Source organism: Trematomus bernacchii, unplaced genomic scaffold (genome assembly GCF_902827165.1).
Source record: "Trematomus bernacchii unplaced genomic scaffold, fTreBer1.1, whole genome shotgun sequence".
Taxonomy (NCBI): domain Eukaryota; kingdom Metazoa; phylum Chordata; class Actinopteri; order Perciformes; family Nototheniidae; genus Trematomus; species Trematomus bernacchii.
The window spans coordinates 4,917,439-4,943,575 of record NW_022987739.1 but is presented as its reverse complement, the minus strand read 5'-3'; the positions used below and the strand labels follow the sequence as shown (position 1 = coordinate 4,943,575).

At 37.9% G+C, this 26,137-nt stretch overlaps 4 protein-coding genes and 1 pseudogene across 4 annotated transcripts in view; all 5 read left to right on the top strand.

The window, feature by feature from the left end:
* Positions 1–26,137, top strand: part of LOC117496133 (elastase-1-like) — a 43,253-nt gene that overhangs the window by 6,687 nt on the left and 10,429 nt on the right. The window lies entirely within an intron of this gene.
* LOC117496125 (mast cell protease 1A-like) lies at positions 718–2,070 on the top strand. The gene is made up of 5 exons (XM_034147828.1): positions 718–813; positions 889–1,039; positions 1,172–1,313; positions 1,486–1,737; positions 1,830–2,070. Exons 1-5 carry the CDS (start codon positions 756–758, stop codon positions 1,983–1,985), a joined length of 759 nt encoding a protein of 252 aa, XP_034003719.1. The 5' UTR covers positions 718–755; the 3' UTR covers positions 1,986–2,070.
* On the top strand, positions 9,232–10,053 carry LOC117496136 (annotated as a pseudogene).
* LOC117496131 (complement factor D-like) lies at positions 12,212–13,754 on the top strand. The gene is made up of 5 exons (XM_034147834.1): positions 12,212–12,347; positions 12,435–12,579; positions 12,704–12,836; positions 13,125–13,379; positions 13,474–13,754. Exons 1-5 carry the CDS (start codon positions 12,290–12,292, stop codon positions 13,636–13,638), a joined length of 756 nt encoding a protein of 251 aa, XP_034003725.1. The 5' UTR covers positions 12,212–12,289; the 3' UTR covers positions 13,639–13,754.
* LOC117496127 (granzyme K-like) lies at positions 20,866–22,426 on the top strand. Its single transcript, XM_034147830.1, has 5 exons — positions 20,866–21,027; positions 21,115–21,259; positions 21,384–21,516; positions 21,805–22,065; positions 22,156–22,426. The coding sequence occupies exons 1-5, from the start codon at positions 20,970–20,972 to the stop codon at positions 22,312–22,314; spliced, it is 756 nt and encodes a 251-aa protein (XP_034003721.1). The 5' UTR covers positions 20,866–20,969; the 3' UTR covers positions 22,315–22,426.

The following is a 26,137-nucleotide window of genomic DNA, read 5'->3' as shown; positions in this document are numbered from 1 at the left end:
TTTTAAATCAACAGGTGAAGAGGTGAGTGGAAACAGGTGTGCCTCGTCTGCTGCTGGGAGGAGCCTGTGAACTCCCTGTCACACACCAGCCCAGCAGAGGAAAACAGGAGGGGGGAGACAGAAGAAAACACAAAAAAAGCACACAACAAAACAGAACCATCACAGTCATATCCCCAACATGTTAGCTTTTAATATAGAACAGGGTCAATTTAAGATTATATTTATCATAAATGTTATTTGTATAGAGCAAATGAAAAGGACTCTACTAAATTAACATATACCTATTAGTACTTGTGTCTCTGTGGATAGATTTTGTCCCCTTAAGCAACCGTGTCACATGCAGTCTCAAGACTTTGCAGATATAGTTTGGATTGATATGAAGGAAGCGGCCATTCACCCCCAATTTAGATTTTACATTTAGACCATTTTTCTGTGAAATTTTGATCAAAGTGATTAAATAGTATTTGTTTCACAACTTTGATGTTAGCTCAGAAGTGAAGCAGGAAACCAGTTTCTGTGGTTCAGCTGGTTTGTTGCAGATTTCACAAGAAATGTTTGAGTGGGCTGCTTTAACAAAACAAAAACGGCAAAATGCTGACTGATGAAATATGTTAGTGCAAACTTGCAGGCAAACATTGCATGTGGATGTGGTCAGAATTCAAAATAATCGATGTGTTAATCAGACAAAGTGCTGCATAAAAGGATCAACTTAATGCCCTGAAGAACAAAGGCAAGTCAATTGTCTTGCAGGCATCATGCATGCTCTGCACAAACTTCTGCTTTTTCAGGTCCTGACATCTCTCGGACAAAATGGTAATACTCCGAACTCTGTTTATTATGCCTCAACCATTAACTGAAATGAACCTATGACCTTTTACTTATTTTCAGCTCTTGGTAGTGAAATCATAAATGGTGAAAAGGTCCCGGACAACAAAATGCTGTTTATGGCCTCGGTTCAGAACAGCACAAACCAACATATCTGTGGAGGATTCCTCATCAATGAAGACTTTGTGGTCACTGCTGCACATTGTGATGATGGGTGAGTTACCTTTGCTCTTTCAATACTCAATTATTAATGTTATTGGACCAATCCAAAGAACCTTATTTTTGCAAAACATGCAGCAGCTATTAATAAACACTACTGATTGCCTCCTGATGATCATTTGTTTAGGATTACAAGTGTTGTTCTTGGTACCCACAATCTCAAGAAGATTGATGACATACATGAGATAATAATGAGATACAGTGTGAAGAGATGCAAGCATCCATCTTATGAGAACGTTGTTAGTGGGTCTGACATCATGCTCCTCAAAGTAAGTAGAGTTCCAGTAATTTGATGTTCTGTTAAATTCACTTTTAGTCTCAACAAAACCGTTAAAACAACAAAGCATTTACATCAATACAATGAGCAGCTTCATTTTCAAGCATCTATTTTCAAGCTAGTGTTTTTTTCACTAATTTTCTCTTGTGATTTTGTTTCTCCAGCTGTCCAAGAAAGCTCAACTGAACCAAAGATTGCAGCCAATTTCACTTCCAGAAACTGAGACTAAGATTACAAATATAGAAACGTGCAGTGTAGCTGGATGGGGCCTAACAAGTGTTGGTGAACCTGATGAGCTGCAAATGGTGAATGTGCCCATTGTTGACCTGGATGTCTGTAAGAGCAAATGGCCTAACATGCTTCCTGAAAACGTTATCTGTGCTGGTGGATATGGCACAGATAAAGGATTCTGTCAGGTATGCTTCCTTTCCTGTCATAGGGGTATGGTCTCATTATAAAAAGGTTATTAGAAAGAAAATGAACTAATATAGCTTCTTCCTCCTCACAGGGTGATTCTGGGGGTCCTCTGGTGTGCAACGGGAAGGCAGCTGGTGTTGTGTCTTACAACTGGAGCAAGAACTGCAGATACCCAAATAGGCCCAATGTGTACACAGATGTATCAAAATACCTTCCCTGGATCAGAAAGATGATGACGGATTGTTAAATGTAACAGATCAACATACTCTTATGTACTGGCTCCTTAAATGTAATCTCAAAACTTGAAAAATAAAAGCTTTGTTCATAACAAACATTGTTGCTTGGCAGTTCACCAATATATCAATATTATATCAACATGTACATCTACATATGTTGCATCTGTTGTTCACCTTTTTCAAACACAAAGGGTCATGTATTCTCCTTAAAGTAAAGCCAGTTTCTTATCACATGTAGCCAACCGTGTTGTATGTGTTAACGTCAATCACTTAAACCTTTTTGAATTTCGTTTGTAGAATTTTTATAAATATGGCGCAGCTTTTAGTCTTATAATTGGGTAATGTTGCACAAAGAAACTTCAAATCCACTTAAGCTGGTTTGTCATCCAAGATGAGTTAACATGTTCACACCTGACCCTATGAAACAGGTTGAAGTGTGTGTACCCCTCAACCAGTTGCAATGGTTTCAGATCTGATGCTCAAAGGACTTGATGTACTAAAAGTCTGCAAGTTTAAAAAAAATATTCGGGTTAGGGTTAAATGGTGGCAGATTTCATTTGTTATGATTTTATGATTTCTTCAAAACTGCTTTTATGAATTTGAAATGTGTCTACCTGCGGTGTTATTAAAAATATGCATTAATGAGTTTGTTTCCCTTGTGGCGTTATTGCTTGTCGCAGAGTTAATAATTAACAATTATGTTTTAACTTTGTACAATGCCACACTCTATTTTGGCTGTCGAACTAGTTTACTTTAATTATTGGACAGTAACATAATATTAACTACAGGGCACAGAGGGGGAGTACAGATAAATAAATACTTCAAACACACAAGAATGACCGATGACACACACATGTTTGCCTTGGACTCAGAAGCACTGCAGAGGATGGATATAACAAAAACTGATTGGAGTGGCGCCCACTAAAGGCCAAAAAGCAGAGAAACAGCTCTGTGGTCCGACACAGGCCTTCTCTACTGAGTATATACAGTAGAATGATGTTATAATGAGAGCAGCAGCTTGCAATATGTTTATCAAATATTACATGTGTTGGTAGTGTATCTGAATATGGAATTGTGGTGAGAGAAACAGTGAATGATGTAGTCAGATGTGTTTAATGAATAACGTAATAATCAGTCGAATCCTTTCAAAGTTCTTTCAAAACAAAACATGTGAGTTTATAATATATAATGTTACATGAGAAACAAGCTAATTAATGGCCTAACTGGATCTGTGTTTGTTCTCCCCTGCATCGAGGCCTACTAACTAAATCATTGCTGCATAACCGTGAGAACATAAATGTTCAAACCTGTATCTGGAAACTGGTTTCTGTGGTTTCTAAGTTTGTTGTCGATTTCAAAGAAAGGTTTCAGTGGCATGTGTCGAGAATGTCCACCTCAAACAATAACGGTGTTGGTGGTCTTTACTCGTTAGATCAATGCAACTAAAGCTCACTTACTGTTACCAAGTCTTATCCACAAAGAGGGGGACAAAAACAAAAACAAAGGCCTACCAGTACAGGAGAGCATGTCCAGGAAACCCGCAGTCGGAGGAGAATATTGGGAAGGCTCTAAAACCAGTACTAATATCATGTAGAAAGCCGACACTCATACTGCAAGACAGAAGCACACAGGAGCTAAAACTGAGAAAAAGCATGAAATACAAATAAAACATCTCCCCACTGTACCAAACCACCTGTAAGACTGTGACAGCCCAAATAGTCCTGTTAGTGGCAAACAGTGGGCCTAACCAACACTTTATATAAGAGGTCTGTCTTTACTCTAGCTTTAAAGAAAATGACATAAAGAAAAGTAAAACAACAATAACATGTCACAGGTAGGCAAGCAGGTAAAGATAACAAAAAACGGGAGCTTAAAAAAACAAAAACAAGAAAGAGTAAACTAAACTTAGAACAAACAGGGAGAACATCAACGGGGTAGAAGAGGATTAAAGTAGTGACGAGCACTGTGGCGAACCACACAAGGGTTGCGGTCGAATAGTCCATTTAGCTTAGGAAATGACCCGGAAGTCCCTCAGTGGCAGCCATGATAAGAGCCGTTCGAATTCTCTAGATGATAGGAAAGGAGGTTTCAAACTTCCTTTATAACCTCCTTTAGCCTAGGAACCACTGGACCTCCCTAACCGAAAGGAGAGGAGAAAATGCTGCCCCACAATGCCTTGCGGCCGCGGCATTTGCCGTCACACAACAGTCGGCCGTTCACGGAAACAACCGATTATGAACGAGAAATGATATCATGAAAGTTACGGTGCTTATTAAGCATTTTAAAACGTATGTGGTAAGTTGCCAAAGTGCTTTGTTTTGAACGTTCATTAGTATTATAATCAAAAAGAGAAATATGAATGTTAGTTTTTACTGAAATGATCAAATGAACATTTCACAGTGTTTACTAAGCTGTGTGGGGTTTGTTCAACTTGTAAAAGATGTTTGAATGGTGATATACACAGTGATAGATGTTAAGGACTAACGTTTATAATAAATACATTTGTATTGATTTTAAGATATTTTCATACAATCATACGTATTGGGATCATTTGTATTAATGTGGACCGGAGGGAGAGGGTGACGAGCATAAGTTTCACTTTCCTTTTTTATTTCAATTCCAACTTTGGTCATGAAGAATATGTTTCTCTGTTGTCCCCGTTCATAAAGCATAAAACAACAGCATCAGAGCACGGTGCAGAGTCTCTAGATGAGTTTACAGTAGTCCCTCGTTCTTATTATACATCCATGTTTACACGCCGTTTACACGAGGAGAAAACTGCTTGTATCTGCATAGTTTCGCGTGCGTATAGCCCTATTATTTACACGAGGCCGATAGAAACTGACCCCACAAACGATAACGGGTCCCAAGGTGGATAGATTTGCAAACGAAACGCTCTGGGGGGTCAACCGAGTCCGTGTAATCACCTCTATACAAATATTTCCTGAAAAAATAGCGATGGCCCCACCTCTCCCCACCTCTCCCCACCTCTCCTGCTCACTGCTGTAGCAACTATCAAAAATAGCTGTGTTAATTAAACGCACAAGGGGTTCTTGAATGAAATAATATTATAAAAGGCAAACCAGAATTGTTAACGCCCAATATACTCCTTAAACAAAATAAACAGAGTCAGATTTCATGCATTGATCCATTATATTGACAAAGGTGCGATCTCACCCGGTGTTTGTAGAGAATATCTCTCTTTCTGAGCCGTCCTCTCCACAGAGACGTGCTTCTTGGTCGGTCGATGCAATATCCACAGATTCGGTTTCTTTCAGTTAACTTCCCCGTTGCATTTATCCATATATTTACATGCTGAGGAAATGACTATATCCCGCTGAATACCAGCAATCGCCACACACACTTCCTCCTGTCAGTAGCTACTGCTAGTGCTACTGCTACTGACCATGCTACAGATATTAGGGCAAAATCTACAGCTCCTCTACCACAACCATCAGCAACAAGTGGACATGGAGAATTACATGAACTACATGTTGCTAAATACACCGTGGGGCGTAAACAGAAGGGTAGCCATGGCAACATTGCTGCGGGGCTGCTCGGGCTGCTCTTCTTCTTCGCTTTTGGTGTATTTTGGCGGAAGTTACAGCGCCACTTACAGTCCCGGCATATGTACTACAGCGTTTCCAGCGGCCTCGTTTGAACAGACACGTTAAATGAAACGAATGCATGTGAACGGAAGACTTCTTTGAATACGCATACTGTGCATAAACGCAAACGTTCCCGTGTGAGTGGGGCCGTAGTCCGCTGTATAGAAAACTGTAGTTTCCATAGTTTCCCCACAGCAGCAGACGCACATTTATGACGTCCGCTGGCGCAGTGAAAGTGCAGTCGGATTTTCTAAAGTACCGCAGTCTCTTCTCCTAAATCCTTTTGAATTCTCCTATCCACTATCCCTTAACCCCATGACGTTTCACTCAGAGGTCAAGGAATAGACGATAGGGTTAGAATTTAGGAGCTGATTTTTGGATTATTCGACCGCAACCAGGAAGTCAATCAATCAATCAATCAATCAAAACTTTATTACAGACTCAGAGTCCAGATAAAAGACAAGACATTACATATAATAAATGAATCAATGAAACAAGGTGAGTGATTTTTACAAATAAAACAGGAAACACAAACGCCAAGGTCATGAAATAACCCCAGGATAAAATACCTCCAAATCACAAACACAATAGCTTGGTATCACTAAGAAATAAGGAGAATTATAGGTGCCAAACAACATAATATTAAAAACGTATATATGCCGAGGGCAGTTGCCGGATATCTAGTTTGTAATGCGGCCTGGAAGGAAGTGTTTTTTATTCTTTAGAAAGACGACATTTACATACATTTTTATCTTTTAATTATTAGAATTTACTTTCTTACAAGACATGAAATCCTTAGTTATTAATGTCATTAAGTGATTGGGCCTTTTAACCCTTGTGTTAGCTGTTACTACCACTGGTGGTCCGTGAGCGCCCCCTAGTGGTCCGTGGGTATATTGGTAACATTTCACATTTTAAATAAATAGATTAATTTAAGTTTTCCGCACTCTTGGTGTATTTTTGGAAAGGGAAACTGTGCGCAAACAGCAGTAGATATATATTAATTAAAAAAAAATTAAAAAAGGGGGGGGAAAGGGCACTTTCTCTGGAGGAAGAAAAAGGGCAGGGGCTCAAGCCCACTTTGATGTCTATGTGTGCACGTGCCTGCCAAGGTGCATTGTGTGTGTGTGTGTGTGTGTGTGTGTGTGTGTGTGTGTGTGTGTGTGTGTGTGTGTGTGTGTGTGTGTGTGTGTGTGTGTGTGTGTGTGTGTGTGTGTGTGTGTGTGTGTGTGTGTGTGTGTGTTTTTTTTCCCTTTTATAAAACAGTAAGGTAACTTTGTCGAAGTCGGGATAACGGACTTCATATCATTTCAACAATAAAGAGAGCAAAAGCAACCGTTGACTTACCTCCAAGTGTTTTTTAAGATTAGACGTGGAGTCCTTTGATGCAGACATTGTATTGATGGTTGGAAAACACAAGGTACACTGGACCGTGATATTCATGGTCTTGTTTAAATTCGAAGTGGTGTCGATATCGCCACGATTTAAACGCAGACTTTTGTTCCTCCATGTTTCGTTGTTATTGTTTCACTGAGCGGACCCGCACATCTTTTTCAAACGCTCCCTTTTTTGGTCCATCTGCAGCGGTAATAGGTTTTGTGCGCTGTGATGATTCGGCTGTACCTTTAGTAATGAATATTAAAAGTTGTGAGGAAATCTTTCCACCAATAATTCCAATAAGTAATCCAAAATGTATTCACTTCAGGTTTACGAAAGTAACTGTAATCAGATTACTCGTTTTTCAAATGTAACACGAGCTGAATACAGTTACTTGATTTTTGTATTCTGATTACGTAACGCCGTTACATGTATTACGTTACAACCCAACCCTGTGCGGGCGCCAGATAAGTCAACATCCCCCACTTTCATCACTTACAGCGCCCATCGTACAGGGCAAATGAAAAGTGTAACCGGGGTGAAAAGGGTGTTACCTTGACTTAATTATGAATGTTGTTACATCAAGGCTGAAAATTAGGATGAGCCAGCAGTAAAAAAAAATGTTTTCCCTCCCAGAGCTACCAGCGCAGCGCCCCCCCCCCAGATCTGGCGCCCTAGGCGACCGCCTATGTCGCCAGTGCTATGGGCCGGCCCTGGCCCCAAAACACATATTGCACATGTGCATGTGCGTGTTCAGGTTCAAGTGTTAGTGTGCATATTCTTTGAGAAAGGTGGAGATGAAGGGGGTGGGGGTGGGGTGTGTAAGGTCAAAGATGAATCTTGATTGGGCCAAATTTGACTCCGAGTGACCCACAACAATGCTGCTGGGTCTCCCCAGACCAGAACAGGAAATTATTCACTTTTTTTTTAGAGACCTTCAGACTTGGCTAAAATTGTCAAAATCTGTTTTGTAGTGTTTATAAAGCCGTGGAGGATATCATGAAGCCTTGTTCCGATCAAAAAAACTAGAGCGTAGTTATTATATAATTTTAACTTGAAACAGGTCACGGGAGACCCGAACACAGCATAAGGGTTAAGAAATCTTCATATTCGAGTAAAGGCCTAACATTTGCACTGCATATTCATTTTGTTTATTTTTTCAATATCCTTTCAACCATAACTGTTATGCCTGGTTGCCAATCTGCCTGTACCATTAGATTAATTCATGTCTGTCTGGAAACATTGAACATTAACTGTGGCTGTGCAGATCATTTCAGTTTTAAATGTTCAGATTTTGATGAATGCAGTCGCATCACTTGGTCATGTCCCCAACATGTTAGCTTTTAATACAGGGTCTTATAATTTAAGATTATATTTATCATAAATGTTATTTGTATACTGTAGAGCCAAATGAAAAGGACTCTACTAAATTAACATATACCTAGTACTCGTGTGTCTGTGGATAGATTTTGTCCCCTTAAGCAACCGTGTCACATGCAGTCTCAAGACTTTGCGGATATAGTTTGGATTGATATGAAGGAAGCGGCCATTCACCCCCAATTTAGATTTTACATTTAGATCATTTTTCTGTGAAATTATGATCAAAGTGATTAAATAGTATTTGTTTCACAACTTTGATGTTAGCTCAGAAGTGAAGCAGGAAACCAGTTTCTGTGGTTCAGCTGGTTTGTTGCAGATTTCACAATAAATGTTTGAGTGGGCTGCTTTAACAAAAAAAAAACAATTGCAAAATGGGGACTAAATATGTTAGTGCAAACTTGCAGGCAAACATTGCATGTGGATGTGGTCAGAATTCAAAATAATCGATTTGTTAATCAGACAAAGTGCTGCATAAAAGGATCGACTTAATGCCCCGAAGATCAAAGGCAAGTCAATTGTCTTGCAGGCATCATGCATGCTCTGCACAAACTCCTGCTTTTTCAGGTCCTGACATCTCTCGGACAAAATGGTAATACTCCGAACTCTGTTTATTATGCTCCAATCCTTAACTGAAATTAACCTATGACCTTTTACTTATTTCAGCAGATGGTAGTATAACTTCCTTTATCCGCTATCTTTGAATCATTCAATTTGAAAAGTCTTCAAGATATATTAACCACCTTTATTTTTAAATATTATCTTCAATATTGAATATTATCTTAGATTCAGGGAACCGGTCAGGGTCATTGTTGGCACTCACGATCTCCTCAACGTTGGTGATGAAAATGTAATATGCATTGAACAGAGCTACAATCACGGACAGTATACCCATCTAGACGGAGGTAATGACATCATGCTCCTCAAAGTAAGTACACTTTTTTTTTGGATCAAATTAATAATGTAACTTTCAGCTTCATATTCAGCCATTTTTTGTTACATTGAAGTCTGAAGAATAAAAAAGTAGTATCTTATATTACACACATTGCTAGTTTTGTGAGATTTACTTTGAGATTTTGTTCATCTCCAGCTGACGAGGAAAGTTGCAGGGAACAAAAAACAAATCATTGCCCTTCCTCCTTCTAATATGAACATTCAAGAAAAGAAAACCTGCCATGTAGCTGGATGGGGTAACACAGAGACTGGTGGTGGAGTTGTTGATAGGCTGATGGAGGTGGATGTGTCTGTCATACTGTAAGCCTGGAGACATGCTCTAAGTCATGGGGTCCTTCTGTTCCTTCCGATGTTATCTGTGCCGGCGGTTATGGCAGCCACAAAGGCATCTGTCAGGTATGATTTCTCTTTGTTGATGTCAAATGTAAGCTGGTATAAAAATGCTTTAAAAATCTTAAATAAAATAATCAATAATGAATAATATTCCTTGTTCACAGGGTGATTCTGGTGGTCCTCTGGTGTGCTACGGGATAGCTGTTGGTGTTGTGTCTTACAACTACGGCAGAATATGTAACTACCCAACTAAACCCAACGTCTACACAGAGATCTCCAAATACCTTGGCTGGATCAACAGTATCATCAATTAAAAAGCTTAATATACAATTTCATAAAGCTTTGCTTCAGCACACTTTGAATGTATTTAGGAGGGGAGGCTGTGTCTCAGCTGCTCTGTCAGTGTTCGCTCTTTAATGGAAAAGCAAAATAAACCAAATGTCTCAAATGTTGTTTTCTCTTTTCTTTATCCGAACACATGAGGTTTGAATCTCTTTTAGGAAAAGGTTTTACTTCAGCAAAGATTCATTGTAATATTGAGGCTTTGTGGTGTCACAGATTGGTCTATCAAGGTTTATTTCATCAGTATACATTCATTTTGTATGTTTAAATAATCATAATAATGAGATCCTGCACTTGGAGAGGTTGAGCATGTGACGTCACCATAGTTTCAATGTCGGATTATAAGCAACTTTTAACACTCATAGAACGCACTTCAATAGAATTAACTAATGTAAACAAATGGCAAACAGTATCAGAAATCTAACTCAGCTGAAATTGTTTTTCATACTTTTATTACTAGTCGCTTGGACTACTGCAATTCTCGTGGTCTCCAAAAAAATCTTTAAAGAAATTGCAATTAATTCAGATTGCTGCGACCAGGATTTTAACAAACACAGAAAAAAGGGATCACATGTTCCCTGTGCTGGCATCACTGCACTGGTTACCGGTGTCTTTCCGAGTTGATTTTAAAATGCTTTTAATTATTTACAAGGCTTTCCATAACCCGGGCCCTACACACATCAGGGACTGCCTTTCTTTTGATAACCCAACAAGGACACTCAGATCCTCCGATGCATTTCTTTTAGAAGTACCTAAAGTAATACACAATAAATCTGAGGAGGCTGCTTTATGTTTTTCCCATTGGATCTTAGAACAGCAAACTCCATTGGAGTTTTTAAAAGTAAATTGAAGACCTATCTTTTAATTTGGAGTAATTTTAGAGGTATCACTGTTTATGTTTTATTGTTTTATGGTTATGTGATATAACTCTTTCTGTTTTTTATAAGTTGTTTTTAATGATGTTCCTCCTTTTTTATTTTGTATCTGTAAAACACCTTAGGCTGCATCTTGCATTGAAGGTTCTATAATAATGATAATAATAATAATAATAATAATAATGCATTTTATTTAAAGAGCGTTTATATAGAAACTCAAAGACACTTTACACAGTAACAAAAATAAGTAAAAACATAATTAAAACAACACACTTAAAATATATAAAACACAACATTAATTACAGATTAAAAGCAGTTCTGAAGATGTGCTATATAAATAAAGTGTATTATCATTATTATAAATAAATAGAAAAATGCTTGCTGCCATTATGTGGTGTACAGTATATCAATTAAGTATAACATGTGGTGAAGGTTTCAATAGATTCATAAACAAATACTATTAAGGTCTAATGATGCTCAGTTACAAAAGTGCTGGTTAGGAAAAGGTGTGGTTTTCAATATGAATAGCTATTTACAGAGAGAGGGGAAAATGCACAAGGACTTAATGTTCCTCAATATTTCACTGCATGTCAAAATTGGGTTAACAGTCATAAGTTTCTGTGTGTACGATGAAATAGTGGCTTTAAAATGTGACAGAGGCAACCAAATGTAGGCTTTACAGGCTAAAAGAAAACCCCTAGCTGGTCACTCTTATCCACTTCGACATATGCTTGTGGGAAAGTCCTGACTGAGGGGGGCCCGTTCGGGTGGGTAAAGGACGTTAATGCATAACCTTTACTGACAATTTGGTCCAAATCCACAATACTAAAAAAACAACTGGTATGTAAATAACTCCTTCCATTTACATGTTAAAGTATTTATTTTGTGCCAATATCAATAGAAATAAAGCTGAACAAATTAAGAAATACATTTGAAATTATACACATGTCAAAACAACTGCATCGCCACACTGACACAGGAAATGATGCAAGTAATAGGTTTATAAAAGATCTTTGTGAAAATGGATGGGGAGTGACATGGAGGAAGAGGAGGAATTTATTACATTACATGTTATTTGTTAGACGCTTTTATCCAAAGCGATGTACATACTCAATACTGTGGACAATCTCCACAGGAGCAATTTGGGGTGAAGTGTCTTGCACAGGGACACAACATCATGCTGACTACAGTGGGGTTTGAACCTGTGACCATCTGACCCCCATACCAAGGCTCTATCCACTGCGCCAAAGCACCACACGCCTCTTTTATAAATAAATGCCCTAACACATAGTATGTACATGATGTATGTTATTTTCAATGTTGCAAAATAGCATCTCCCGCAGGATGCTGTTGGAAGTGAAGATAAATAGATGGCAATCATATTGTGTAGTTCGAACTCTGCAGTAAAAAGGTTCCACTTGACAGCGGGCTGATCATCCTGTCGCCACGATGCGTGGGCTCTACAAGTTTCTGCTTCTTTTTCTTCTGGCATGCCAAGATCAAAACGGTAAATTACTCTGATGACTTTTCTTCATCCTGCAAATGAGATAATAACTAGTTTTAACTTTTTGTTATTTTATTCATATGATTACAGTACTTGGAAGTACAATCATAAATGGGACAGATGCCAAAGGTAATTTGATGAAGTATATGGTATCGGTGCAGGAAGACGATGAACACATATGTGGAGGATTCCTTGTCAGCAAACATTTTGTTGTCACCCATGGGGGGTGTAAATTGTAAGTTAATCCTCCTTTTCTAGCTAATGTTTTGTTCTTTGATGTAAAAAGCATGTTTCATTTGTTCTGTGTTGTCACAACTTTACAAAATACAACGATAACCTCTCACTGATGTCTTTTTCAGTGATAAAGACGGAAAAGTAATGGTTGTTCTCGGCACCTACGATCTCAACAAACCTGGCTCTAAAATAATTGAACACTTTAAATCCATATGCAAACCCCCACCTGGAATTGGGACTGACATCATGCTCATTGAAGTAAGTTTATTCAGCCCAGTAGTCCCTTGGTTTGAAGAAAATTAAACAATTGAGTTTAATTCAGTGAGGGTAAATGTAAATAAACGGGGGGAAGCAAATAGTATGAAATATTCCTGCTTATAATATTTACACAGCACAACCAAAAACCGGTTGATTTACTGTAATCCTGCTCGTAATAACCTTTATTTAAGTGACTCATGTGCTCCAACAAACCAATCTGTACCTGACATTTGATGTAGAGTAAGACTGTGTTTTGAAAAACTGCTTTTTGATTTTATTCGTCTCAAGATAAATTCAAAAAAACCAGAAAAGCTACCAAAAGAAATTCAACTTCAAGACCCTGAAACGGATGTTAAAGAAAAGTGCCAAGTAGCTGGATGGGGTCCAGTGAAGAACGATGACAATGATCCTGTCGATAAGCTCCATGTGGTGGACGTGACTGTCATCAGCCCGGAGGCTTGCAAAGATCAGATTCCTGGACTTCGTGCCAATGCTATCTGTGCAGGTGGAAAACAGACAACAGACGAGGGAGGATTTTGTAAGGTATGTTTCATAGATACATTTGTTTCTTATTCCAAAAGAAGGTATAACATCATGCATAATCTTTTTAACAAATAAAGATATTTCCTGCTCACAGAGAGATGCTGGTGGACCCCTCGTGTGCAAGGGGAAAGCTGTTGGAATTGCGACTGTCAACGAGGACTGTTCCTTCACAGGTTTACCCAACGTCTACATTGATATCTCAAAATACCGTTCCTGGATCAACCGCTGTATTAAAGCGAAGAAATGTTTGAAAGGATAGTAACAATATTTCAAAAAGCTTTGCTTCAGCACACTTGTATTGTATTTGGTAGAAAATTATGTGTCTTAGTCACTGAGTGTTTGCTCTTTAATGCAATGGCAACATTAAAAAATGTTCTCAAATATCGTTTTCTCTTTCATTCAATGAAACAGATTGGATTGTGCAGGCAGATATTTATTTATTGAGCTGCTTAGTCAGAGAAGCAGGTCAGCCAAGACACTCATACAAGGGGATTAACAGAAGATTTTTTACAGAAGAAGTGTGTTAAAAACAATGAAATAAATAAATTAACTTGTGTTTTAACCTAACAGGAAATAAATAAGTTATTTTAAATATTTAAAAATATATAAATATAATGTATATAACATGTTGATGTTCTATATTGCTCAATGAAGCTATATAACGTCAGCAAACCATAGTGAAGGTCCTATGACATTGCTAAGAAGCTATTCCAGGTTCCAAGATATGAATGCCATCCCATTAGACTATAAATAAGATAATGTAATATAATAGATTCAAAATGAAACAGTCCTACTATTGGTAAATCACGTACATTATGGAGAATGATCATTCAGGAAAGAGAAAAGGTTGTGAATGATAGTAATCGTAATATTATATTGTATGTTATTTATTTATTTCCTATTTTCCTAAAAAATGGCAAAGGGCAGCCACTTGAAACGCTGTTTGCATACGTGTCTCTGGCATACAGCAGTATACCAAGACGATAAGACACGTTGTATGACACTTTACTTGAAGATATGAGTGTGGTGTCTTCTGACATCAACACTCATATCTGAGGTTGGAAACTGTGGTTACTGAGGTTCAGCTAGTTTGTCACACAAGTCAAAGAAATGTTTGATTAGGCTGTGTCACGCGAGGCACACATGAACCATGTCCTCATTAATTCATCTAAATAATGATGAATAAATACGAACATTTGATAAAAAACAAAACCAAATTCAAAATATTGTAGTATTTGTTTCCTATGGTAACGGTCTTCAACAGGGTACACAAAATGGTATTTAAGTCATTATGACAAATGCAAAATATATATTTCTAGTGTTTAGTAATCAAAACAGTGATACTTGATTCTTAAAATGGCAGTTTTATATTGACATTTACTGCAGTTTCAACAGGAGAATTTGAAAATATTTTCAACATAACTGAGGAACTCAGTTACATGTTAGAGCAGAGCGTTTCTGTCTACCATGTGTTGCATTACACTAAACCACATTATTTCTTCAATGAAGCTCTTGTTCACATACATGTGATGTAAACTAGTGAAAAGAGGAAATAAATCATTCTTTCAACAATTTGCAAGAAATAAATCTAAGCACTAACATTAAAATGAAACACAAGTTTGTAAGAATTCGACACACACACACACACACACACACATACTTTTGTCTCTGTCACTTTAATGAATATGGGTATCTTACAGTTGCATTTTACTAGTCTACCAACCAAATTGCTCATTAAAACAAAACATGAAAACATGCCAACATGGATCGTCTCACACACACACACACACACACACACACACACACACAAACACACACACACACACACACACACACACACACACACACACACACACACACACACACACACACACACACACTTCTGACAGAGGCTGCAATGTACCAGGGGTGGAACCAGGAAACGTCTATTCGTAGCTTTTTTTTCAAAATGTCCACCTTTGCTAAACAACTTTAACATTTAATTGTAATCTTGTACCCTGTGACACATACAGCAGTTTTAACCCTTAAAGCGTTGTGGGCCTCAATATGGCCGTTGTCTTTAACACTAAAAGTTTCTTCCATCTATTATGAAAGCCTGTTTTGGACATGCAAGTTACACGTGTTTTGTAATCCAACCATCCTTTTAAAAAAGGGCGTATTTCATGAATGTTTTCACAGATAAAGTATGAACACCTCACTTTGAGACATCATTAAAATCAGTGGCACAGCTGATGTTACCATTGATTTGCCCATGCTCACTAACCCTGCCCTAAATGCTAGGCAAGAGGTCACTGTAGCTGTCCAACGACCCTGTAGATTACTGGAACAATTCTATTGCAGGCATTCAGTTCATGATTCAAGATACACACAGGTGGATCCAATCAGGACGAGGCCAACACTCACATAAAGTGGGAAACCACATAAACAGGAAGTCAATGAAACAAGGTGAGTGCTTTTTACAAAATAAAACAGGAAACAGAAACGCCAAGGTCACGAAATAACCCCAGGATAAAATACCTTCAAATCAGAAACACAATAGCCAAATACAAAAGGTATCACTAAGAAATAAGGAGAGTTATAGGTGCCAAACAACATAATATTAAAAACGTATATATGCCGAGGGCAGGTGCCGGATATCATCTTTGTAATGCGGCCTTGAATGAAGTGTTTTTTATTCTTTAGAAAGAGCACATTTACATACATTTGTATCTTTATTATAATTTACTTTCTTACAAGACATGAAATCCTTAGTTATTAATGTCATTAAGTGACTGGTTGGGCCTTTTAAGAAATCTCCATATTCGAGTAAAGGCCTAACATTTGCACTGCATATTCATTTTGTTTATTTTTTCAATATCCTTTCAACCATAACTGTTATGCCTGGTTTCCAATCTGCCTGTAACATTAGATTAATTCATGTCTGTCTGGAAACATTGAACATTAAATGTGGCTGTGCAGATCATTTAAGTTTTAAAGATATGAGCAGATTTTGATGAATGCAGTCGCATCACTTGGTCATGTCCCCAACATGTTAGCTTTTAATAGAGAACAGGGTCTTATAATTTAAGATTATATTTATCATAAATGTTATTTGTATAGAGCAAATGAAAAGGACTCTACTAAATTAACATATACCTAGTACTCGTGTGTCTGTGGATAGATTTTGTCACCTTAAGCAACCGTGTCACATGCAGTCTCAAGACTTTGCGGATACAGTTTGGATTGATATGAAGGAAGCGGCCATTCACCCCCAATTTAGATTTTACATTTAGATCATTTTTCTGTGAAATGATGATCAAAGTGATTAAATAGTATTTGTTTTACAACTTTGATGTTAGCTCAGAAGTGAAGCAGGAAACCAGTTTCTGTGGTTCAGCTGGTTTGTTGCAGATTTCACAAGAAATGTTTGAGTGGGCTGCTTTAACAAATAAAAACAACGGCAAAATGGGGACTAATGAAATATGTTAGTGCAAACTTGCAGGCAAACATTGCATGTGGATGTGGTCAGAATTCAAAATAATCGATGTGTTAAAGGTCCCATCATTTGCTTTTCCGGTTATTACCCGTCCCCTTGTGTGTTATGCAGCTTTTTCGGCATGTAAACAGTCTGCAAAGTCACAAACCCTCAAAGTACACCCTGTAGCGAGTAAAACTCTAACACAGAAAAGACGTGTCTATGCTGCCCCAGAACGCCTCGTTGTACATTTTTCTTTTTCCATTTCCATTCCGGGGCCTATTGACGTCACTAAGTCCAAATGGACCAATTGGCGCAGCTATAGAACAATAGGCACACCCTCTGCCAAGGTGGACTCCCGAGCAGCTCACGAGTCCGCCCTGTGAGGCTCGAGGAGAGGACAGTGTGAAGTGGATTTCCCGCTGTGTTTCCCTGGATGCTGGATATAGACCAAGTGCCATGCCAGCGGTCACCGCGGTGCTCCGCGGTGACCGCTGGCATGGCACGCAGACCCCACGCAGCAACAAGGAAACAACACCAGTAATCCACCTCACACTGTCCTCTCCTCGAGCCTCACAGGGCGGAGCAGCGACCCCACGCAGCAATCTCATGTTTGTTATAACTGGTGTCCTTTTCTGGTTGCTAACAAACGCCATTGTAAAACATAAACACTGATGTTCCGCTGTAACGGTGGTGGACTCATCAGAACAGAGTGGGCGAGCTGACCAATCAGAGCACAGTGGGCTCATAGGGAGGGGGGGGCAGGAGCTCCAACAAGGCGTGGAGGACAGAGAGTGAATACACATACTATACAGAGATGCTGTATGAGAAAACAAATGTGGTTTTGGAAAATTGAACAATGTAAATCTATTCTAGTAGACCTCAACAATTGAATTATGATCAGTAGAAATGGCCATGACATGGGACCTTTAATGTGACAAAGTGCTGCATAAAAGGATCAACTTAATGCCCCGAAGATCAAAGGCAAGTCAATTGTCTTGCAGGCATCATGCATGCTCTGCACAAACTCCTGCTTTTTCAGGTCCTGACATCTCTCGGACAAAATGGTAATACTCCGAACTCTGTTTGTTATGCTCCAATCATTACCTGAAATTAACCTATGACTCTTTACTTATTTCAGCAGATGGGTGTAGCATAACAAACAAAAAAGAAATAGCCCCAGATGATACATTCGAGTTTTTAGTCTCCCTGCAAAGCAACGAGAAACATGTGTGCGGAGGATTCCTGATCAGCGAAGACTTTGTGCTCACTGCTGCGCAGTGTAGCGCCGTGTGAGTATAACTTCCTTTATCCACTATCTTTGAATCATTCAATTCAATTTGAAAAGTCTTCAAGATATATTAACCACCTTTATTTTTTAATGTTATTTTCAATATTGAATATAATCTTTCATTCAGGAAACTGGACAGGGTCGTTGTTGGCACTCACAATCTCCTCAACGTTGGTGATGAAAATGTAAGATACATTGAACAGAGCTACAAACACCGATCCTATACACAAGTAGACAAAGGTTATGACATCATGCTCCTCAAAGTAAGTACACATTTTTTTTGGATCAAATTAATAATGTAACTTTCAGCTTCATATTCAGTCATTTTTTGTTACATTGAAGTCTGAAGAATAAAAAAGCATTATCTTATATTACACACATTGCTAGTTTTGTGAGATTTACTTTGAGATGTTGTTCCTCTCCAGCTGACGAGGAAAGTTGCCGGGAACAAAAAACAAATCATTGCCCTTCCTCCGTCTAATATGCACATTCAAGAAAAGAAAACCTGCCATGTAGCTGGATGGGGTTTCATAAAGACTGGTGGTGGAGTTGTTGATAGGCTGATGATGGTGGATGTGTCTGTCATAAACCTGAACACATGCTCTCAGTCATGGGGTGGTATTCCTTCCGATGTTATCTGTGCCGGCGGTTATGGCAGCAGCAAAGGCTTCTGTCAGGTATGATTTCTCTTTGTTGATGTAAAATGTAAGCTGGCATAAAAATGCTTTAAAATTCTTAAATAAAATAATCAATAATGAATAATATTCCTTGTTCACAGGGTGATTCTGGTGGTCCTCTGGTGTGCTACGGGGTAGCTGTTGGTATTGTGTCTTTCAACAACAACAGAATCTGTGACTACCCAAATTATCCCAACGTCTACACAGAGATCTCCAAATACCTTGGCTGGATCAACAGTATCATCAATTAAAAAGCTTAATATACAATTTCATAAAGCTTTGCTTCAGCACACTTTGAATGTATTTAGGAGGGGAGGCTGTGTCTCAGCTGCTCTGTCAGTGTTCACTCTTTAATGGAAAAGCAAAATAAAGCAAATGTCTCAAATGTTGTTTTCTCTTTTCTTTATCCGAACACATGAGGTTTGAATCTCTTTTAGGAAAAGGTTTTACTTCAGCAAACATTCATTGTAATATTGAGGCTTTGTGGTGTCACAGATTGGTCTATCAAGGTTTATTTCATCAGTATACATTCATTTTGTATGTTTAAATAATCATAATAATGAGATCCTGCACTTGGAGAGGTTGACCATGTGACGTCACCATAGTTTCAATGTCGGATTATAAGCAACTTTTAACACTCATAGAACGCACTTCAATATGATTAACTAATGTAAACAAATGGCAAACAGTATCAGAAATCTAACTCAGCTGAAATTGTTTTACATGCTTTTATAGTCGCTTGGACTACTGCAATTCTCGTGGTCTCCAAAAATATCTTTAAAGAAATTGCAATTAATTCAGAATGCTGCGACCAGGATTTGAACAAACACAGAAAAAAGGGATCACATGTTCCCTGTGCTGGCATCACTGCACTGGTTACCGGTGTCTTTCCGAATTGATTTTAAAATGGTTTTAATTATTTACAAGGCTTTACATAACCCGGGCCCTACACACATCAGGGCCTGCCTTTCTTTTGATAACCCAACAAGGACACTCAGATCCTCCGATGCATTTCTTTTAGAAGTACCTAAAGTAATACACAAGACATCTGGGGAGGCTGCTTTATGTTTTTCCCATTGGATCTTAGAACAGCAAACTCCATTGGAGTTTTTAAAAGTAAATTGAAGACCTATCTTTAATTTGGAGTAATTTTAGAGGTATCACTGTTTATGTTGTATTGTTTTATTGTTATGTGATATAACTCTTTCTGTTTTTTATAACTTGTTTTTAATTATGTTCCTCCTTCTTTATTTTGTATCTGTAAAGAACCTTAGGCTGCATCTTGCATTGAAGGTTCTATAATATTAATAATAATAATAATAATAATAATAATGCATTTTATTTAAAGAGCGCTTATCTAGAAACTCAAAAAAAAACATTAAAACAAAACACTTAAAATATATAAAACACAACATTAATTACAGATTAAAAGCAGTTCTGAAGAGGTGCTATATAAATAAAGTGTATTATCATTATTACAAATAAATAGAAAAATGCTTTCTGCCATTATGTGGAGTATAGTATATCAATTAAGTATAACATGTGGTGAAGGTTTCAATAGATTCATAAACAAATACTATTAAGGTCTAATGATGCTCAGTTACAAAAGTGCTGGTTAGGAATAGGTGTGGTTTTCAATATGAATAGCTATTTACAGAGAGAGGGGAAAATGCACAAGGACTTAATGTTCCTCAATATTTCACTGCATGTCAAAATTGGGTTAACAGTCATAAGTTTCTGTGTGTACGATGAAATAGTGGCTTTAAAATGTGACAGAGGCAACCAAATGTAGGCTTTACAGGCTAAAAGAAAACCCCTAGCTGGTCACTCTTATCCACTTCGACATATGCTTGTGGGAAAGTCCTGGTTACTGGACACAGCCTGCCAGTTTCACCTACTAACGGCAGGAAATGATGCAAGTAATAGCTTTATAAAAGATCTTTGTGAAAATGGATGGGGAGTGACATGGAGGAAGAGGAGGAATTTATAAATGTATGTCCTAACACATAGTATGTACATGATGTATGTTCTTTTCAATGTTGCAAAATAGCATCTCCCGCAGGATGTGGTTGGAAGTGAAGATAAATAGATGGCAATCATATTGTGTAGTTCGAACTCTGCAGTAAAAAGGTTCCACTTGACAGCGGGCTGATCATCCGGTCGCCACGATGCGTGGGCTCTACAAGCTTCTGCTTCTTTTTCTTCTGGCATGCCAAGATCAAAACGGTAAGTTGCTCTGATGACTTTTCTTCATCCTGCAAATGAGATAATAACTAGTTTAAACTTTTTGTTATTTTATTCATATGATTACAGTACTTGGAAGTACAATCATAAATGGGACAAATGCCACAGATAATTCGATGAAGTATATGGTATCGGTGCAGGAAGACGGTGAACACAAATGTGGAGGATTCCTTGTCAGCAAACATTTTGTTGTCACCCATGGGGGGTGTAAATTGTAAGTTGCTCTTCCTTTTCTAGCTAGTGTTTTGTTGTTTGATGTAAAAAGCATGTTTCATTTTTTCTGTGTTGTCACAACTTTACAAAATACAACGATAACCTCTCACTGATGTCTTTTTCAGTGATGAAGACGGAACAATATTTGTTGTTCTCGGCACCCACCATCTCAGCAAACCTGGCTTTAAAATAAAAGAACACATTATGTCCACATGCAAACCCCCACCTGGAATTGGGACTGACATCATGCTCATTGAAGTAAGTTTATTCAGCCCAGTAGTCCCTTGGTTTGAAGAAAATTAAACAACTGAGTTTAATTCAGTGAGGGTAAATGTAAATAAACGGGGGGAAGCAAATAGTATTAAATATTCCTGCTTATAATATTTACACAGCACAATCAAAAACCGGTTGATTTACTGTAATACTGCTCGTAATAACCTTTATTTAAGTGACTCATGTGCTCCAACAAACCAATCTGTACCTGACATATGATGTAGAGTAAGACTGTGTTTTGAAAAACTGCTTTTTGATTTTATTCGTCTCAAGATAAATTCAGGAAAACCAGAAAAGCTACCAAAAGAAATTAAACTTCAAGACCCTGAAACGGATGTAAAAGAAAATGAAAAGTGCCAAGTAGCTGGATGGGGTCCAGTGAAGAACGATGGATCTGATCATGACGATCAGCTCCATGTGGTGGATGTGACTGTCATCAGCCCGAAGGCTTGCAAAGTGCAGATTCCTGGACTTCGTGCCAATGCTATCTGTACAGGTGGAAAACAGACAACAGACAAGGGAGGATTTTGTAAGGTATGTTAGATACATTTGTTTCTTATTCCAAAAGAAGGTGTAACATCATGCATAATCTTTTTAACAAATAAAGATATTTCCTGCTCACAGAGTGATGCTGGTGGACCCCTCGTGTGCAAGGGGAAAGCTGTTGGAATTGCGACTGTCAACGAGGACTGTTCCTTCACAGGTTTACCCAACGTCTACATTGATATCTCAAAATACCGTTCCTGGATCAACGCCTGTATTAAAGCGAAGAAATGTTTGTAAAATGTAACAATATTTCAAAAAGCTTTGCTTCAGCACACTTGTATTGTATTTGGTAGAAAATGATGTGTCTTAGTCACTGAGTGTTTGCTCTTTAACAACATTAAAAATGTTTCTCAAATATAGTTTTCTCTTTCATTAAATTCATTCAATGAAACAGATTGGATTGTGCAGGCAGATATTTATTTATTGAGCTGCTTATTCAGAGAAGCAGGTCAGCCAAGACACTCATACAAGGGGATTAACAGTAGATTTTTTACAGAAGTGTGTTAAAAACAATTAAAGAAATAAATTAACTTGTTGTGTTTTAACCTAACAGGAAATAAATAAGTTATTTAAAATATTAAAAAATATATAAATATAACATTTTGATGTTCTATATTGCTCAATGAAGCTATATAACGTCAGCAAACCATAGTGAAGGTCCTATGACATCGCTAAGAAGCTATTCCAGGTTCCAAGATATAAATAAGATAATGTAATATAATAGATTAAAAATGAAACAGTCCTACTATTGGTAAATCACGTACATTATGGAGAATGATCATTCAGGAAAGAGAAAGGGTTGTGAATGATAGTATTCCTAATATCATATTTATTGTTATTTATTTATTTCCTATTTTCCTAAAAAATGGCAAAGGGCAGCCAAACGCTGTTTGCATACGTGTCTGGCATACAGCAGTATACCAAGACGATAAGACATTCATTGTTATTGTGTCTGTGCTTGATCCCTCAGAGTCGCAGTGTAAGAGCTGCACAGTTATGAATAAAGGCAGCTGCACCCTCTTTCATTCAGCATTCCCATTATTGCTTTATAAATGTCTTGCCCCCTTGTGTGTCCACTGAGGTTCGTCAGGCCCAACACATCTTCAACAAACTCCCCCTTTGCCTCATCATAAAAACTCACAAACACCAGCAACTGAGCATTGTCAGTGGTGTCAGTGGACTCATCCACAGCTAAGGAAATGCACTGTGCATTTTTTATTCCATCACAAAGCTGATTAATCAAATCACCAGCCAGTATTTATGTTCTTCTGGTTGCTGTGGAATCTGAGAGGGGGATTTGCTTGATTTGACCTGTTATTTCCTCTTTTTGTTTGCCTTCAAACATGGTCTCCAAAGGTTTGGGTTATTTGTAATACAGTATGTATATATTTATTTATATATATTTTTTTCTTGTTAGAATTAACGTAACATTTGATAAAAACTGATTAAAATAAATATGAACAACAACTGACAATGCCCGGCATGTTTTATTAGTTTTTTTGCAAACAAGCCTTCTCAACATTAAAATGTTCTCCTTTTAAGGATGATTTGGTGGAAAAAAGAGAGCTATCCGTTGCTTGGTGGTGTGTCTTCGTGAAAAGGAGGAACTCTTCAAGGAAAGCTTGGTAAGTAAAGACGATGCTTAAATCAAACTGTAACTTGTGTTAACCTGAAACACAATGCAATGTTTTCGAATCCGATTGCACAAAAAACACTGAAATGTATTTTCTAATCTACTTATACCAGGATGGTGAAGTGGAAGTTAGCAATGAGGTGCTGAAGATTGACTTGACCAGGGGTGCGGATGCAAGAATAGTGATTGAAGGAACAGAAGTCCTTCAAATCCCGGATGCGTCAAGAGCCATGCTGATGGGGCTAATATATGCACTGAGTCCAAACTACCCAAAAGAGATGTTAAAAACTTCTGAAGCGTTTCAAAAAATACTCCTTTAATGGATGGCATGAAGACTTGCCCCAAGGTAATGAGCCTAAAAAACAAACTGCTGTCCTCTTACAGTAAATGCTGTCAGAAAGGTCAAGGTAGTATGCATGTTAGTTATGTAATGTTAATATGTATGTGGATGTTTTGTTAACATACAGCCCACATTAGCCTCATGTTATGGCTCAACATGTTAGTGTCAAAGATGCTACGTTAATACTGATTATTCAGACTGTTATATGCCAGTTTATTGGTTTCAGTTTGTTATTTATATATTGTTCTTAGATATTTCACTGTATGTATTTATATATAAGGTGAGATCTGAAATAGCACAGTTGTGGAAAGTTGCCATTGTTGAATTGTTGTCAATGTTATTATTGAGAGTTGACTGAAGTTGAAGAGGAGAAACAGAGAGAAAAGAGGGCCTGCCAACAGCTATTTAAAGGTTCATGCCTTTATTTACATTTGTGTATTTACTTTATTTCATGTTTGAGAACATATTTAAAAGGTCATTGTGTAAATAACATTTTTAAATAAACTGTTACAGTTTTTCTCGATTGCTAACACTCTAAAATTATACATAAAGCACAATTATTTTAAAGGGGACCTATCATGCAAAATGCACTTTTGTACGTCTTTTATACATGAATATGTGTCCCCGGTGTTCCAGGGAACTCACCAAGTGTCAGAAAACACAACCCTCTCTATTTTCCTCCATACCCAAATCTCTAAAAAAGGGGCTGCAACGGATCTGATAAAAACTGATCCAGATTTGAACACTGTCCTGACGTCAGGACGGTGGCGCTACGGCTATTGGGCCAACTCCACCAATCAGGAGGAGACAGCCACAGCCGTTCGAAAGCGCTGGAGATGCTGTAGTACATATGCCAGGCCTGTAGGTGGTGCTGTTCTCACATAATCTGCCCTTGCAAAAACAGAGCTAAAAAATGTCAAATTGAGCAAAAATGGCTAAAATGCATGATCTGTTTGGTATTTTGAAAAAAAAAAAGTATAAATATGCCTTATATAGGTATGGTCCTATACTATATTATTCAAATATAGCATGATAGGTCCACTTTAACTGACACTCAAAGAGCAAAACATCAGCTCAAATCTCCAAAACTCTAAACAAGTTTTCAGCTTTTCACACAATTTGCAAATCAACATGGCACTTTTTGCAAACCACTGCACGCGTTTCTTCACGTAAGACACAGGAATCTGACATAAAGTCACGTGTTAGCAGGTTTAAAACACTGATATTCAAAATGCCTCACACATGTTGGCCTGTTGGCTCATCAATCAGGATGTTAGCATTATAAAAAGACCACAGGTGAGTACTTTCTTACAGCAACAATGGAAGCCAACATGGAAGCAAGAGCAAGAGGAAGAGGAAGAGCTGGGCTGAGAGTGAGAGGAGGAGGAAGAGGTGGGGTGAGAGTGAGAGTGGACAAAGAAGAATACTCTCGAATGAAATGAAATGTTATCAACCATGGTTTGACGATGAGAGAGGCTGGACACAGGGTTCAGCCTAATCTAAGCCGATTTACTGTTGCCTCTGTAATCCGGACACTTAGACTTGATAACAGGTTAGTTACCAGTTTTTAGCTCTGCATAATTCATGATATATCAGTGCTTATATCTGTTGTGTGAAAAGTATTTACTTCATTACTGTAATTGAATTGTTGGCATGTTGCATACTATAACTGTACAACAATCCTGCACAATTTACTGTGGTAAACTTACTTTTATGCAACACAGACACTGACCAGCCACTATATCTTTGTTGTTTATCTGAAGGACTGAGAAACAAAGAGGTGCAGGTGGAAGGCTAAGGATTTTCAATGAGGCACAGGTAGCAGCAGTTACAAACTTGGTTTTGTCAAACAAGGCCATCACACTTAGAGAGATCCGAAGCATAGTAACTATGTGCTGAGATGCATGTTGCACAATGTTATTTTTGAATAAAATGTGATTTTTTTCAACAACTCAATTGTATTTCTTCATTTACTGTATTTCTGTATAAGCAAGCAATCTTTCTCTGCAGAACCCTCTACAGTATGTACAGAGCATAGCCCATACAAGATGAAAGTGCTTTAGATTATGCTCAGTGTGTAGTGGGGT